This window comes from Puma concolor, chromosome C1 (assembly GCF_028749965.1).
Source record: "Puma concolor isolate L17-30 chromosome C1, mPumCon1.1.hap2, whole genome shotgun sequence".
Lineage (NCBI taxonomy): Eukaryota > Metazoa > Chordata > Mammalia > Carnivora > Felidae > Puma > Puma concolor.
In genome coordinates this window covers 79,848,508-79,865,715 of record NC_141674.1, presented here as the reverse complement: position 1 = coordinate 79,865,715, position 17,208 = coordinate 79,848,508, and the positions used below count along the sequence as shown (strand labels likewise).

The 17,208-nt window shown below is 38.8% G+C and overlaps 2 protein-coding genes across 13 annotated transcripts in view; one reads left to right on the top strand and one right to left on the bottom strand.

Moving 5' to 3' along the window:
- The window catches only part of BCAR3 (BCAR3 adaptor protein, NSP family member), a 136,966-nt gene extending 129,778 nt beyond the window's left edge, over positions 1 to 7,188 (top strand). For all 6 annotated transcript variants that reach the window (XM_086717583.1, XM_086717585.1, XM_086717582.1 and 3 more), the window contains 2 exons: positions 3,062 to 3,274; positions 6,567 to 7,188. In XM_086717583.1, coding sequence (XP_086573709.1) covers positions 3,062 to 3,274; positions 6,567 to 6,745 — 392 coding nt within the window. In that variant the 3' untranslated portion in view covers positions 6,746 to 7,188. The remainder of the gene's footprint in view (positions 1 to 3,061; positions 3,275 to 6,566) is intronic.
- Positions 7,189 to 12,760: 5,572 nt separating this feature from the next.
- The window catches only part of FNBP1L (formin binding protein 1 like), a 124,586-nt gene continuing 120,138 nt past the window's right edge, over positions 12,761 to 17,208 (bottom strand). For 3 of the 7 annotated variants that reach the window (XM_086717587.1, XM_086717590.1, XM_086717593.1), the window contains 2 exons: positions 16,941 to 17,099; positions 12,761 to 13,085 (listed from right to left, as the gene is read on the bottom strand). In XM_086717587.1, coding sequence (XP_086573713.1) covers positions 13,060 to 13,085; positions 16,941 to 17,099 — 185 coding nt within the window. In that variant the 3' untranslated portion in view covers positions 12,761 to 13,059. Of the gene's footprint in view, positions 13,086 to 13,371; positions 17,100 to 17,208 lie in introns of those variants that run through there. The other 4 variants (XM_086717588.1, XM_086717591.1, XM_086717594.1 and 1 more) reach the window with 3 other exon arrangements.

The following is a 17,208-nucleotide window of genomic DNA, read 5'->3' as shown; positions in this document are numbered from 1 at the left end:
ACATAAATATTTACAAATGTTATATCCTCTTATCAGATTGATCTATTTACCATTATGTAATGCTCTTTTTTGTTTCTTATTACAGTCTTCATTTTAATGCCTATTTGGTATAAGTATAGCTCCTCAAGCTTTGTTTTGGTTTCCACTTGCACAATTATCTTTTTCCATCTCTTGAACTTTCAGTCTGTATGTGTACTTATATCTGAAGTGAGTCTTTTGTAGGAAGCATAAGGATGGGTCTTTTTTTTTTTTTTTTAATCCATTCAATCACTGTATGTCTTGAAAATTTAGTCCATTTACATTTAATTATTGATTGGTATACTTTTTGCCATTTTTCATTGTTTTCATTCATTACTTGCTTTCATTATTTTCTGTTTTATCATTCCTCTCTGCCCCTTTCTTGTTCACCTCATTAGTGACTTGATGATTTTCTTTAGTGATATGCATGGATTCCTTTCTCCTTATCTTTTGTGTGTCTACTGTAGGTTTATGCTTCCTGGTTACCTTGAGGCTTACATTTAACAATTTATAACAGTCTACTATTGAAGTTGATACCAACTTAAGTTTGAATGCATTCTAAATCTCTACATTTTTACCTCCCACACGTTTTGTTTTTGATGTCACATTATACATCTTTTTACCACTTCCGTCTTTTAACCTTCATACTAGCTTTATTAGTGATTAATCCATCTTTACTATTTACTTTTATCAGTGAGATTTGTACTTCTATATGTTTTGTTAATAATTAGCACCCTTTCTTTTCAGCTTACAGAAGTCCCTTTAACATTTCTTGTACAGCCAGTTTAGTAGTGATGAACCCCTTTATCTTTTGTCTAGAAATCTCTTTCTTTCCCTTTCAATTCTGAATGATAGGTTTGCCAGATAGATTATACTTGGGTTGGAAGTTTTTTTTTTTCTTTTAGCACTTTGAATATATTGTGTGAGTCCCTTCTGGCTTCTAAAGTTTCTGCTGAAAAATCTGATAGACTCTTATGGTAGTTCCCTTGTACATTACACGTTTTTCTCTTACTGCTTTTTAGATTTTTTCCTTTTCATTAACTTTTGACAATTTAATTGGGTGGGTCTTATTTGTAACTCTCTGGGCTTTCCTAGATCTGGATGTCTATTTCCTTCTCCAAGTTAGGGAAGTTTTCAGCCATTATTTCATCAAGTAAGTTTTCTGCCCCTTTCTCTTTTTTTTTTAGGACTCCTATAATGCAAATGTTAGTTTAAGGGAGTTATGGAATGTCATCAAGAAGACTATATTCACGTTTTTCTTTTTTTTTCTGTTTGTGGCTCTGATTGTAGGAGTTCCATTGTCTTGTCTTTGAGTTCACTACTCCTTTCTTCTGCTCCATCTATTCTGTTGAAACCCTCTCACGTAATTTTCAGTTTTCTTCAGCTCTGTGACTTCTGTTTGGTACTTATATTTTCTACCTCTTGACGTCCTCACTGTGTTTATTCTTGACCCAAATTCAGTGAGCATCTTTATGACCACTATTTTGAACTCTTTATCAGGTAAATTACTTATTGCCATTTCATTAAGGTTTCTTCTGTGTTTTGTTCTTTCATTTGGAACATATTCCTGTTTCTTCATTTTGCTTGACTCTTTGTGTTGGTTTCTGTGCGTTAGATAAAACAGCCACCTCTCTCAGGCTTGAAGAAGTGGCCTCATGTAGGAGATGAACCTTATCATTCAACCCGGACCTAGTTCTTGGTTGTCTAACCTTTGTGTTTGTCCAAGCAGTCTTTTCTCTATATTTCATGGCTCCCAGTAGTTGCGGATATGTCAAGACCTGTCAGTGTCCCAAAGTGGAGGGTCTCAGCACCTAGATTCGGTCAGCAGGAAGCCAGACCCTCAGGCATCAGTTTTTTAAATTATGCAAATATATATAATCCTGTGGGAATGCAAGCATAAGCCCCACTGTCCACCAGAGCCAGGTAATCTGGAGGTGTCTCCTGGGTGACAGTTGCAAAAAAAGGGCTTCAGAGAAATGTATTAGCTGGCTCCCTTCTGAGAGGTATCAGGAAGCTATAGCAAGGCAGAAGGAGAGTGCAAAGATGGTGTCCACAACCCTACATTATCTGGGAGCATCTCTGTAGGCCCCAATTGTGTGCCAAACATGAAGCCCACCCCTCGGGCCAAAGCTCCAGGACAAGCAAATAGGCTTCTTTCCCAGAAAGACTGGGGATGTGTCTTAGTCGGCTGTCTGTGCTGTGCCTTAGGGGTGCCTGTGTCTCCAGTTGTTACAGTTGTGAGACACGGAATCACAAGTCCCTCTGGCCTTCAGAGCCAAGTGGTCAGGGATGTATCATGAGGAACAGCCACAAAAATGGAGACACCAGATGTATGTAAAATCTCCCCTCTGGAGATACTGGCACTCTGGAATTTGGCAGAGGGAGAGCATATAGATGGTGCCCACAGGAAGCAAGAAAAAGTGATGGCACCTGCCGGCTAGAACAAGGCAGGGGAAGAACGTGAAGATGGTGCCTGCCAGCCAGCGGATCCCTGGCTGTGTGCTAAATTAATGCCTGCTCCTCAGACCAACTCTTCAAGATTAGCAAATGAGCCCCTCTTAATTGGCTAACTCCATGGTGAGCCGTGGGGCAGGTGAGTCTGAGCACACAAGCCCTTTAAGAGCTCTTTCTCAGATTGTCTCAGACTTGTGGGTCTTGTGGATGTATGCAGGGTTGATTTTCAAAGCTAGATGTTTTGGGGGCTTGTCTCTTTGGTGCAGGTCTTAAACACAAGGAGGCTGCAAGTTTTGAGTTCTCTCCCAATTGTGGGTTGCTGTGCCAGGGTTGGGGTTTATGACAAGACTGGGTCCTGACCTCTCCTACCTGCTTCGATGTGGACCACGTTTTGTTCACCTGATATGTAGGAGTTGCTCAGTTTTTAGTTTTTTTCCAGAGGAATTTCCATATTTACCTGCAGAGTTGGGTGTGTCCACTGGGGGGAGGTAAGCACAGGCTCCTCCTACGTCACCATCTTGAATTGGAACTGTCTTTGCTTAACTTGGAGAAAAGAATATAACATAGAAAACTTTACCCTGTTTTTCAGAGTCTACGTGTGTTCCCCCCAACAAAATATCAGTCCCACTATTGATGCCTCTTGTGACCTTAATGGAGCGCCAGGAGGTCACTTTTGAAGGAACTGACATGTGGGAAAAAAATGACGAAAGCTGTGAGATTATGCTGAACCACTTGGCAACAGCCCGTCTCATGGCAGAGGCTGCAGACAGCTACCGGATGAATGCCGAGAGGATCTTGGAAGGTCAGAGCTATGTTCTATAGGCCACTCTCTACTCTGCAGAGTGATTAGAATGAAGGAACTTTGAAAAAGCATGGATGGTCTCAGGAAAAGACCAAATAGGAAAGATTAAGGCATGAAATTCCATTTCTTTTTTTTTTTTTATTTTTTTAAATTTTTTTTTTCAACGTTTATTTATTTTTGGGACATAGAGAGACAGAGCATGAACGGGGGAGGGGCAGAGAGAGAGGGAGACACAGAATCGGAAACAGGCTCCAGGCTCTGAGCCATCAGCCCAGAGCCTGACGCGGGGCTCGAACTCACGGACCGCGAGATCGTGACCTGGCTGAAGTCGGACGCTGAACCAACTGCGCCACCCAGGTGCCCCTGAAATTCCATTTCTTACGATGAATCCTTACTTTCTCTTACTCTCTAAGTGACCTGAGAGTCCTGTTTATCCTTTTTTATGTGTTCAGTTGTGTCAGTGGCATAGAATAAGCTGAGAGAAAGGGTCAACAAGGAATTGGTCAGCCTACCTACCATTAGAACTCCTGATCAGAGCTATTTGAAGATGTGATGGGCCAATATGGGGAGTTAGACTTCTGTGTGACTTCATTTATCTGCATTCCTGTTTCTTCCCAGTCACACTGGGAGGTGAGCTCCCCTGCTTTTAGCATCAGAGGGTCCAACACAGGTAAAGGCACTGCAGAGACAGCGTGGAGAGAAATATAAACCACCAGTACTTAGGTCTGGATTCATGTAAAGTGTGCCTTAAGTAATGACCACCTAGACTGAAGGAGGTGGATGGAGGTGGGAAGGACTTCGCTGTAGGACTGCAGTTGAGAAAGAGTCTGTTAAGGGCTTTAAACATGGGAAAGTGTCATGACATGGTCAGATTTATTTTAAATTTTGCATCTGTGTGTGGGAGGCTGGAGGGCTGAGGGCTTGTAGGCAAAAAGACCATTTAGGAAGCAGGTACGAGAAAGAAGGCTTTACTCAAGGTGGTTATCAGGAATGACTATTTTCTCTTCTTCACTGTATTTCTGAAATTCTTCAAGGGCCCAAAGTTATATCCACAAAGTTAAGAAAAAATTATATAGGGCAGGAGAGGCCTATTTATTTCACCATAAAGCAAAGTTGTTGCTTCAGAACCAGAATTTGGGTCTAAACAATTTATACTGCTGTAGGTTTAAGAACTACATACCTGTTTCAAGTTTTTCCTCAGAAAGTTCTCCACAGTTGGCAGTGTAGGATTCAAAAAATAAAAGCACATAATTCAATTCACCAGATATTAGAGTGCCTATTTATACAAGGCTAATAACTATACTACCCTAGATGTTGCCTAAGCCAATATATTAGAATGGGTTTTGAGAAAAGCACTTTAAGCTGCTCTATAGCAAATCACTTTAAAGGTATCTAATGGTATTTCTCAGTTAATCCTGCTACAGGTTTATATAGCAAGTTCCCATTGCTGGAAGTAACTATGAACCCAGTAGGAGCAGAGATTTGCTCAACTAACAAATACCCAGCCCAAGGCAGGGACTCAAAGCATGTTAACTGAATGAATGGAAGTCGTCATCTGGCCTCCAGGATGTTATCTGTCAAAGATATTCTGGCTTCACATGGAAGGATGGACAAAGAAGGCTTCTATTCTTAACCACAAAGATCCTATAAATCTAGATGGTAGAGATATATTTAAGGACAGAGCAGATTAAGCCAGAAGTAATCAAAGATGAGAACCACAGCCTGTCTGACTCTTTGGCTGTTGGTCTCTACTTCACTAATAGAGTTGACTGAATATTCTTGGCTTTAAGTAGAGCAGATCTTCTCTTATGAAACAGAGGGAGAGAGTCAAGAAACAGATCCACACATATGGCTGTCAATATATTTTTGAGAAAGGTGCCAACGAAATTCATTGGATTTAGTCTTTCAACAAATGGTGCTGGAACTATTGGATATGATATGCAAAAGAAAAAATGAATCATCTTTACTGCATACCATATACATTAATTAATCCAAAATGGATCACAGACCCAAATGTAAGAGCTAAAGTATAAAGCTTCTATAAGATGACATAGGGAAAATTCACTGTGGCCTTGGATGAGCAAAGCTATTTTAGGACCCAAAAAGCCTGAACCACACCAAAAAATGCTGATGAATCAAAATTCTAAATTTTGCTCTTCAGAAGATACCATTAAGAAAGTAAAAAGGCAAGCCACAGACTATAAGAAGATATTTGCTAAACATTTATCCAATTAAGGATTTATATCTAGACTGTATAAAGTACTCTTAGAATTCATTAAGAAGACAAGATTTGAATAGACGCTACACCTGAGCAGATCTTCAAATGACAAATAACTACATAGAAAGATGTTCAAAGCATTAGTCATTAGGGAAATATAAATTTAAACCACAGTGAGATAATACACACTGTCTAGAATGGTTACAATTTAAAAAGAATGATAATACTAAGATTTGGCAGCTTGTGGAGAAGCTGGAGCTGGTGAGAATATAAAATGGTACAACCATTTTGGAAAAGAGTTTGACAGTTTCTCTAAAATAAACATAGATTTACCATATGCGCCAGTAATTCCTCTACTAGAGAAAACACATGTCCGCGCAAAGACTTATATACAAATGTTTACAACAGTATTCATAACAGCCAGAAACTGGAAACAGTCTGAATCTATCAGTTGGTAAATGGATAAACAAAACGTGGAATGTCTGTATAACTGAATACTACTCAGCAGTGAAAAGGAATGAATTGATAACAGGCAACAACATGGAATACTCTCAAAAACATGGTGCAAAATAAACCAGACCTAAAGGCCACATCATAGGTTTCCATTTCTATCAAATCTGTAGGTGAAACAATAGCAACAGAAAGCAAAGAGGCACTAGGTAACTTCTGAGGGTGATGGAAATATTCTAAAAGTGGTGGTGATGGTTCTACAACTTGTACAGGGTATTCTAAATCAAACTGCAGAATCATGACACATAAACTGTACATCAAGAAAGCTGTAAAAACAGAACAAAACAAGGTACTTTAAACACTTTCCCACAGTGGCTTGTGCACACCAATTTTATTCTGTCCTGTTTTAGTCAGTCTCCTTGGTATCCCTTCTCTGAAAGTGCTCAGGTCCTTGACCATGGGGCTCTGCCCTTCCCTTATGGAAAACAGAGTCTGGATTTTTCCTTGGGGCTCTTCTTAAAGTTCTGATATAAGATGAAGTTCATTTTGATCCTACCTACCTTATGCAAGTAGTCTTTCAGTCTGTATTCGAAAACTGAATTAACTGTTCTCTTTTTATATTAGGTTTTCAACCAGATGAAGAAATGAGTGAAATCTTCAAGACTGAATTTCAAATGCGATTGCTATGGGGCAGCAAAGGTGCACAAGTCAATCAGACAGAAAGATATGAGAAATTCAACCAGATTTTAACTGCCCTCTCACGTAAATTGGAACCTCCTCCAGTAAAGCAGGCAGAGCTTTGATAACTCTCGAGAATACCTTAGGATATTATTTCAAGCTTCTCCAGTTTCTTCTTTGGGAAGGCTTATTGTTTGATAAAGTAACAATGTGCAAATCTGACAGTATACAAGCTTTTAGTATCCACAGGATATTAAACATGTAAATTGCACAGAGCACACTTATTTATGAATTGTTTAAAATTACTACTGATTTTAAAATGAAGATAATTTATTATGAAGGTAACTATTGCTAATGTTGATCAGCAAATTTAAGAGAAGATCTGGCTATGTTGGCTGGTTGCTTTCTATTACTGAGGCGTTTGACCATTTTAAATTTCTTGTCAGATAAGTGTAAATAGAACAGAGTTTAAAAGCATGAAATATTTCAGAAGGTATCAGTTGTATGATATTCTTTAAATATGAGAAATGTAAATAGTCAAATGAAAATATATCTTTTTGTGAAACAATTGTATCTAGTCTCTTTAATATTAAACAACTCATCAGCATAGAATAATCTTATCTCCTACCTTCTTCCCTAGAGACTATATCCTAATAAACCAAAATTAATGAGCGTGGGATGGAGAATTTAAGGTTCGGCCTGGGAGACAGAGTCAATAGTTATATAGGGTAGACCTGTGGTGTTTGCTAGCAGTTGACTTTGGTCAGGTTAACCTCATCATATCCTGTGTGCAACACAGCACCTGATATAAAGTAGGTACCCAGATGTTAGTATATTTCATGACATCAATGCATTTGGAACTAATGGGACTGGTGAGCTTCCAGTCCCAGATGGCAACATAGGAAGACCCTGAACTCCCCTCTTCCACAGATATACCAAACTTACACCTATTTATAGAGCAATTCCTCCTAAAGAACTGAGGGCTGACTGAACAGCTTCTGCTCAACAAGAGGTAGAAACCACACAGAGAACAGCAAGAGGAATGGTGACACAGTAACAAAGGGACCCCCCCTACACACACACCCCCAAAGCTGCAAACTGCAGTGAAGAAGGATGGTACTGAAAAACCGTGAGCAGATTCGTTTGCTCTGGGGCACAGGACAAAAAAAAGTGCCATGGTTTAAAAGGGCTACTAGAACATAAAGGAACTAGCCCTAGCACCCTGCCAAATAGTTGGGGAGCTGCTGGAACTCTCTGGGTCAGAGAGACTAATGAGCACCATGGTTTGTTTCCCTTTCACCTTAACAGTGCAGATAGGAACATGGTCCTGGCACCATAGCCGGCCTGCCACCTTGGTGAGCCCCAGGCCCCTAGCCCACAGCAGCCCCAAATGCCCTGGGGTGAAAAAAGCCATAGTTTAAAAGAGCAACTAGAGGGGCACCTAAGTGGTTCAATTAAGCATCCAACTTTGGCTCAGATCAAACTCAACGTGGTTCATTGAGTTCGGGACCCGAGTCTGGCTCTGTGCTAACAGCTCCAGAAGGAAAGAAAGTGGGGTGGGGAGGAAGCAATTCATCTAGAAAAAAGGGTGGAGACTTAAGGATTGTCAAGCAGAGAAACTGGTAGGCTTTTAGGTATATTAAAACAACAGTGTCTACCATGTGAGGTTGAAAAGTTAATTAAAACAACATAAGCCAGGAATGGGGAGATTCGTTACTAGAGTTCTGATCAAGTGTTATTCTTCTCATCAGTAGAAGAACAAAGGGACCCCCTTTGTTCAGCTAAAACATACTGATTAACTTTAAGTATATAAAATGTCAAGGGTAAATATTATTAAGAAAAATTAGGGTCAAAGTTTCAAACAGTAGAGGAAAAAATGGAGAAAACGAAAAAATATATATGTAAAGAGACAGTAAAGTGAGATGAATAGCAGGCACAAAAATGGCAGAAATAAGTCCAAATTTATCAATAATCATTACAAACATAAATACACTGAACCTGCCAGTTAAAAGAGCATTCTAGATTTAACACAAAACCACCTTATACTCTAAGAAACATAAAGCATAAAAATACATAAAAAAGTAAAGTGCGTTAGAAAAGGTCAGGATAATTATAAGAGAACAGGGTGTGATCAGGAGGACACAGTGGGAGTATGGAGTGCTGGTAATGTTGTATTTCCAGACCCAAGTGTTGACTTTCTAGTAACTTAAGCTTACATTTAAGTTTTATGCATTTCTCTGAACATATACTTTATAACAAGGTATTAAAACATTTGCAAAAAAAATGTGATACCTAGGAATGGTTTTAACAAAAGATGTACAAGAATTTGGTGAAAAAAATTTTTAACTTTAAACATCTGAAGAAAAGTAAATGAACGGGAGCATCATGTTCCTAGATTTCAAAATTTGGTATCAGAGATACTAGTTCTTAAAATGACCTATAAGCTCAATGCAATCCCATTCAAAATCCAACAGGATTTTTCAAGCTTGATAAGGTTTTCCTAAAATTTACATGGCTAGAAGTAGTCAACACCATCCTAGGAAGTTAAGATGGAGGGAGGGGGGAATCTGTTCTACTAGACCTAAAAGCTGATTATTAAGCTACAGTAATTAAATTGTCATTGGAAATTTGATAAATGACAGAAGTAACTTTGGCAATCAGTGGGGGAAAGGATGACTTTTTAAATAATTCTTGGACAACTGGTTAAGCAAATGAAAGGGAAGAAAACAGCCCCTTGCCTCCTATCATACACCAAAATAACATACATGCGAAAGGCAAAACTATAACACATTTAGAAGGAAATCTAGAATATCCTTTTTACTTTGAATCAAGGAAGAATTTCTTAAACTAGACAGAAAACAACATTAAATATAAAAGATTGGTCAATCTACATTAAAACAGACTTCTACTCATCAAAAGAGGTCATAAATTGAAAGAACAAAGAGATGTTACTAAAAAGACATGAAACTAACCAAAGATTAGTATGATAGGCAGCCTCCAACAATGGTCACTGACCGTCCCTGCAGCCTGGTGTTCACACCTTTCTGTTGTCCCCTCCTACACTGTAGCAGGTTTGCTCTGCATTACCAAGTACATGGGGCAGAAGTAATGCTGTATCATGTCTGAGATTAGGTTACAAAAACTACAGCTTCTTTTTCTCTTGGATCCCTGAGGCAAGCAAGATGCCATGTTCTGAGCATCCCTATGAAGAAATCCACACGGCAAGGTCCTGAGGCTGGCCAACAATCATGTGACTGACACCTTGACTGCAGCCTCCTGAGAAACTGGGCCAGTTTTATTATGCTACACAGCAAAATAACTAATTAGCATCCTTAATAAAGAATTCCCATGAATAGATATGGAAAGATAACCAGAAAAAAATGGGCAAAAGATATAAACAGGCTTTTCACAGAAAATGCAAAGTATGTTTAACTTCATCAATAAACAGGGAAAGGCAAATTAAAGATACATACCATTTTCATCTGTCGAAATGACAAAAATTGGCCAGGATATGGAGCCTAAGTAACCTTGATATACAAGTTGTAGGTATGTAGAACTGTTATAATCACTGTGAAGGAAAAATGTGGCATTTTTTTTAAAAACTGAAGATAAATATAACCCACAAACTAGCAATACAGAACTCCTGTATCCGTAAACATGCATAAGAATGTGCATAGCAGCATTGTTTATGCAAGCAAAATTCAGGACATAGCCCAATTGTCCATCAAGAGGATGGGTAAATTGTGTATTTATATAATAGAATACTATACACACTAAAATGAACTATACACACTAAAATGAACTATGCATAAACATGATTAAATCTTAGAGCCGAGTGAAAAACCAAGTCTCAGAAGATACCATGCAATATTCAAAATATTTAAATGTTAATATAGAATTCATATATGAATCAACAATAGATGTCAATGTGTAAATCAAGAAAATAAACCCTTTATTTTTTTTTAATGTTTACTTATTTTTGAGAAAGAGACAGAGCGCAAGCAGGGGAGGGTCAGTGAAAGAGGGAGACACAAGATCTGAAGCAGGCTCCAGGCCCCGGAATGTCAGCAGAGCCTGACATGGGGCTCAAACTCCCCAACCATAAGATCGTGACCTGAGCCGAAGTCAGATGTGTAACCAGTTGAGCCACCCAGGGGACCCAACCCTTGTATTCTTTAAATAAACCAACTACACAATAAAACTTTATCAAGTGATGAAAGTAGCATAAATCATTCAGCAATCACTAATAATTTCCAAATCACTTGTTTCAACAGTTGGGTTGGTAGAATTTTTCTGACATGGCTACCACCAGCTAAATGATGCTCTCATATGCGGATGCAAACTCTTCCAAGGACTTCCCCCATTCAATTGGTAGTCATTAACGAATATGCTCTTTGGCAACTGAAGAGAAGGGACATGCAGCTGATCCCCATCTTATCAGACAGGACAGTACCACCTGGGTGCTGGCTATATGCCAAGAGCTAGTGGCAGGTGCTCCCAACTAGAGATAAAGGGTGAGAAGACAGGGCTAATTGGGTGGGGACTGATGATCTTGGTTGCCGGAACTGGAAACTTGTGTTTCTGTCTCATTTCATACCCAAAACTGCCCCCAGCCCCTGCATTGGCCAACCAAGAAACAATGGTTGGATGAGCAGCTTGGTTAGGTCAAGAAGGGTGAACTTGTAGAGATGGAGAGGGCAAACAAATATGATACTCCTGTCTGGAGCTCAGCCAAGGGAAGAGAGGGAAGAAAAGAGCAGTTGTGTTATCACTTGCTTTAGAGCATACTCTTCTGGGTAGGAGAATCCTGGAAGAGTCACTCGCCTCATGCCTCTTCAGTGCACACGACAGGCCACCCTCCACCACAGAACAAGTTGCCAAAATGTTAAAAAAAAAAAAAATCTAAAGGGCCATTACTGCACCACAAGGGGCTATGTCCCTAAACACCTGTGCCTGCCCACACTCCCTTCCAATCTTCCCAGCTGCTACCAGAGCTTAGACATATGTTGCCCTTCAGCAGGATGAGGCATTTCTCTGGGAGGATGAACAGACGAGATCCTCTTTAGCTTGGTTGCCCAGGTTCCTCCTCCCACTCAAGGGCTTACAAAACCAGATAAGATTCCCCAACACTTGAAATAATAGTATATCTACTGTAAGTCCTTCAGCTTTGTCCCCAGTGCTCAAACCAGAAACGCATCACAAAGAATCATGTGTGGTTTTTGAGATAAACCGCCATGTACTGGAACTTATATTCGTTATACTTTATGCAAAAACACGGAAAGCTAATCAAGTTTTGGAAAAAATACGCTTGTGGTAAAACTAAGAAAAACGAAGAAATTCAGGATAGTGGTTATCCTTGGAGGAAGAGGATAATTTTCTATTTAAGTTGGGTGGCAGATTTACATTTATTATGTATGGTTCATACATATCTTCCACAAGAAGTTTTCCTCAGGGTTGATATTCTGGGTTTACTAAGTCAGCTTTATTGCAAGCTCCCATTTTCTACAATAATGCTATCACCACCTTACAAGAATGAGTAAGAAATTCTGTCAAATGCTGAAACTGTGCTGGAATCAAGACATTCATGTCCGTTGAGTTTCCCAGTTGTATCTAAAGAAAGGAATGAGGTTAATTTGATATGGCCTGTTCTTAGCTTAGGATCTAGGTCAGTTGTCCATCACATTTTCTCTTAAATGCTGACAAAATTGTCAAGTACTTTTAAGAGTCGTCAAACTTTTCAGAACTTACTCCTCACCTGTATTTTTCCATCTCTAATCTCTTGGCACCTCTTCTATTTTCTGTAGTTTCTTACTCACAGTAACTATAGTCAGGAATGCATTTGACCCCAGGTATATGATGAGCTCATTGAAATAGGTTTGGTGTTTCTTTAGATTTTTTCATCTAAACTAATAGCTTCTCACAAAGAAAATCTATCCTTTTCAACAAGTCTGGAGATCATTTTCCTCTTGAGATTGTTACAGGGATGTTATCTTTCCCTAGCAAGTTGGATTTGACTTCCCTGATCTCAGTTCAGATAGCAAAAGCCCTTTTCATTGTTTTGAGTTTTTGTTACTGACACTGTTTTCCTGCCACTTCCAAGCTTGGCATAGATCTCTATTAATCACAACAACAGAGACCCCTCCTTGTTCAGGATTAACCCTGAGTTTTATTCTCTTTTGGGGTTTCTAGAAGTTAACAGTCATAGCTTCATATTTGCCCCTTTAAAAAGCTGAATCTTCTGCAATTAAGATTACCTAAAACAACAGATGTGACACTAACTGTAGCAAACAATACCTTCCCAAGTTTTGAAATGCCAGGAAGACCAGGTGCTCTCTGACCAGGAATTCAAGCAGAAGCACAGTAAATGCTGTCCAGCCTGTGGGCAGACTGAGGTATGTGGCGTAGGGTCACTTCTTATGGACGCAGAGGAGAAGACGGTTTAAAAGGAAAGTTTGTGCAACACAGCTACAGTAGAATAAAGATAAAAAGTTCAAATTACCACACTCAATTTAAATTTACTCTAAAGAAACAGCTCCCCCCCCGCCTTTAGAAAAGCTTGAAAGAAACTAAAACTAAAATAAAATTTCCAAAACTGCTTTGCAAAAAAAGTCACTCAACACAGATGCTTCCACTTATAGAACTCGTCATCTACTTTATATCATCAGGCATTTAGCACACCAAAGAACAAAATAATGACATCTCTTTAGTTCACGTAGGAATAAGAGATAGATAACACACTATACACCTTAACTGACCATGAAAAGATTGTTTTATTCCATGAAAATATTCTCAACAGAGAACACTATCTTAAACAAAGCATTTACCATTAAGAAATCAACATGTGCACAAAAAGAGTAAAAATTACTGAAAAATTAAAGATTTCTTTTGGACAATTCACATGTTCAAAATTTAAGAATGATTTAAGAATGATTTAAACTGTGCAAGTACAAATGTCTGTCCTATTGTAATAACCCACGTACAGGTTGCACTATGCCACGTGAAGGACCTTGCCTCCTACGGAAGCAAATCCTGCTTTGAGAAAAACAAACAGTAGCCTGAAAAGAACAGTTAGTCCTTACAAGAAAGCCTTAAACTTTGCCCTCTGTGGCCGTCAGCCAAAAAAACACAAGCACTTCAGGCTTTGTACAGAGGACAAACACAGCCAGATCACATTTCCTCCTCATTGCTAACCTTTAAAATAAAAATAGCACTAGATTTTAAAACTACTTTATGTAGTCTGTCAGTATTGAATAATGTCACATTATATAAATAACCCTGTAAAGAGATTCAAAATCTAAACTTCATAGTTTACTAGCCTCAAAGGTAATACGCTATATGTCAGCTGTGTAACAGGGGTGCACTTGATCTTATGAAGGCATTAACTTTCACACAATTGTCATTCAGCTTTAGTATAACTGCTAGTAGGATTCAAATAACACTGGGAAAGAATTATTAAAGCAGTCACACAGCTTCTAAAATATTGCTTAAAATCCAGTAATACACAGACCCATTTCACGTTCTTTCTTCCCTCAAAACAGTAAAGAACAAAATTAATGAAGCTTCTGTGGTACAAATATCCCCCCACCCATGCCCATCTCCCTATTAAACACTACTAAGAAATTAGTTAAGATACAAGTCATTAACAGAATCACAAATGCGAGGCAGGACAACATGAGCAACAGGCGCACTAACAACAATTATATTTACAAGTATAAACAAACAGGAATTTCCATTGTACAAGTAAAAGTGCACATAGATCATTACAAAGTTTCACTAAATTTTATCTGGTTGAAACAAAAGCATCACTTGGGAACAGACTACCATTTTAATAAGAACATGGTCACCCCAAATTAAAACACAACGGGGAGGCGGGGGGGGGGGGGGTCCATAAAACTTCTCCTAAAAACACTGAGTAAAGTAAAATGGACTTGGACATGTCTTTAGTCTGATGCATAAATTTGAAGATGCACCATCACACATGGTAGAGCTCTAAAAGCCACCTACCAAGGCTACATCGGCACCCGCGGCAGCGGTGCCGAGTTAAAGGAGGTCGCACCAAGCTGACACATAAAGCCCTTTGTGGGATACTGTAGTGGTAGTGTTGGCAATCGACAGGTTTAGGCACTCTAGTTTAAGGCAGCATTTGAATGGAAGCAGCTGACTTCTGACAACAGTCCTGTGTCTTGAGGTGGTGAGGATCTTGTGTGTTTATTATGCCAGGATTTCAGTGCTGACTATAGATTCTTCCCAGACTGAGGTGAAGATGGATCACGTTTCAGAGTTCTTTCAACCGGGCTGTAGGCTAGAGCAGAGATGTTTTCTTTTTCTTATCACAGACACTTCAGGTCCACAAACTACTTCTTCATCATGCCCAAACTGGAATGTTTGTAGTGGGGAAGTTATAGCAGCGTACACGAATACTAGGATGGAAACATTAGTGCTGGAGATGTCTGACAAAGTGACTTGCACTACAAATGTAAAACAAAACAAAGGCTTTGACGAGAACAAGGGATTATAAAGACATGCCTGAAAAATCTAGCCCAATCACTCTAGACATGCAACAGGATGTTAAGCAAGCACAGAGGTGGCGCAGGCAGACACTGACAAATGGCAAGGGTTCTAACAGACGACGGGTCTAAAAGCCAATTAGAACAGAGCTGGGATAGACAGTCCTGTTGGGACAGCCAAAGAGAAGACAAATTTAATGAGAGCTCTGCATTCTTTCTGATTTAGACATCAGTAAAAGAAATGGAAAAAAAGGTTAGCCATTTTCGGCTTGTTCCCTTTATGTGAATAATTGTGAATGACCAATTTAAGGATTGGTATTACAGTGATTTTTTAAAACAATGTATGGAAATGATAATGAAGTTAGTTTAAAAAAAACAAAACAAAAAACGTCTGCATGCACTCATGCAACTTGCTTCTCTCACTCTCTGTTTGAGCCTGACAACTCTAATACCCTCCCCCTAAAAGCAGCTGCATGTAACCTCCTTCAACATCTTGCCCATTTCCTCAGAAACCCTCTTCAGGAACCTGTAGTCCAGGAGGAAAAAGAAAAGAACAATTACTGAAGACCTTTGGTAAGACCAAAAGGGGTGTTCAGTTTAAAGTGTCTGTCCCCAAAGTGTCCTAAAATTATTTTACAGTCAGCTATGTGAGAACACCAGAAAAATCTGGGACATGAGCAAACTTAAAGGACCAGTCTCTTAAGTGCTTCCTCACTTTACTTCCCCACATGACCAGAACTGCACAATCCTTTACGGTACAGTATTTCCAACAAATGCTTGTTGAAATTAATGGGAAAAAATAATCTTGAATTGATGATTTAGCCAAAATGAGGAAATGCCCTAAATGGTGATAAAGATAATATAGTCATTCAACCCAGTCAGTCAAAAGTTTTCAAAGTAAAATTTGCCAGGACTTGCCTTCCATTCAAGATTTCCTCTCAGTGTACTTAGAATCTATTTTCCTACGTATAACTGCTAAATGCTAAACAATCACCAAAACGGTATTTCCCCAAAGACATATTCAAGATGAAAAATACAAGCATTAATTTGGAAGGAAGCTTATACATTATTAAAAATTTGTAGTATACTAGATGAAAATATTTTCAGGTCTCAGAAGAAAACCATTTTATTCACTCAAGAGCTGGGCCAGGTGGGCTTATTTTGCAGGTCTCTTGATTAGCCTACTACTGAAATAGATTTACGTTTGAGGTGCTTGTTTTCTTCCTTTAGGAAACCAAAGCAAAGAATAGGGAGGAAAATGAAAATGACTGTATTTCTTATTCTTTCAATAAGCCAACTATGACTTTTCTTCCTAAAAACTGTAGCTAGAAAAACTCAAACTCCTATGCTAAACCACTCTTTTGGGAGCCAGCTTTCTATAGCATTTCAGAGCAGTTTTACTTATTTAAATTCACTACAGTCACTGTGTTTTCAGAAGCAAAGTGTGTGTTAGGTGAAGAGGGCTTTCTATCTATGGATTCCTGCCCAAAGATCAAATTCTATAACTTATAAGGCAGAAAAGCACAAATCTTTCACAGAGACTTAAGCACGACATAAAGCAAAAGGCATCAATTAAGCTTCACACCAATGTCACTCAAATGGTAAAACATCATGAGAACGGTTTCTTGTGGTACTATTCACATCTTTAAGATAGAGCCTACACTCAGCTCACATAGTGAACAATGTATCTTGGATGCTCTTTAAGTTTTCTTATGTTTTCCCACCCATTGATTGTGTTTCCATTTTCCATTATTGTTCCTATGTCATACATGTCACAAAGCTGCCTGGTTAGTTTAGATGTAAGTTACTGCACCTTTACTGTTTTTCTCTAGAGTTACATCTATGTATGATGTGGGAACGTAGCCTTCTTCACCGTTCTGTCTCCGAGCTCGTGTCCAGCCATCACCTTTGTCTTCCTCAATGATGTATAGAACTTCACCTTCTTTCATTGCCAGGGTACCTTCATTATGTCCTAAATGAGAATTTTCACAGCACAAGTGTAATTAAAGTAATAATTTTGAGTAAAAGTTACAAACACAATACAAAACAACATGAAACTCTGCTAGATTTCAACATACCTA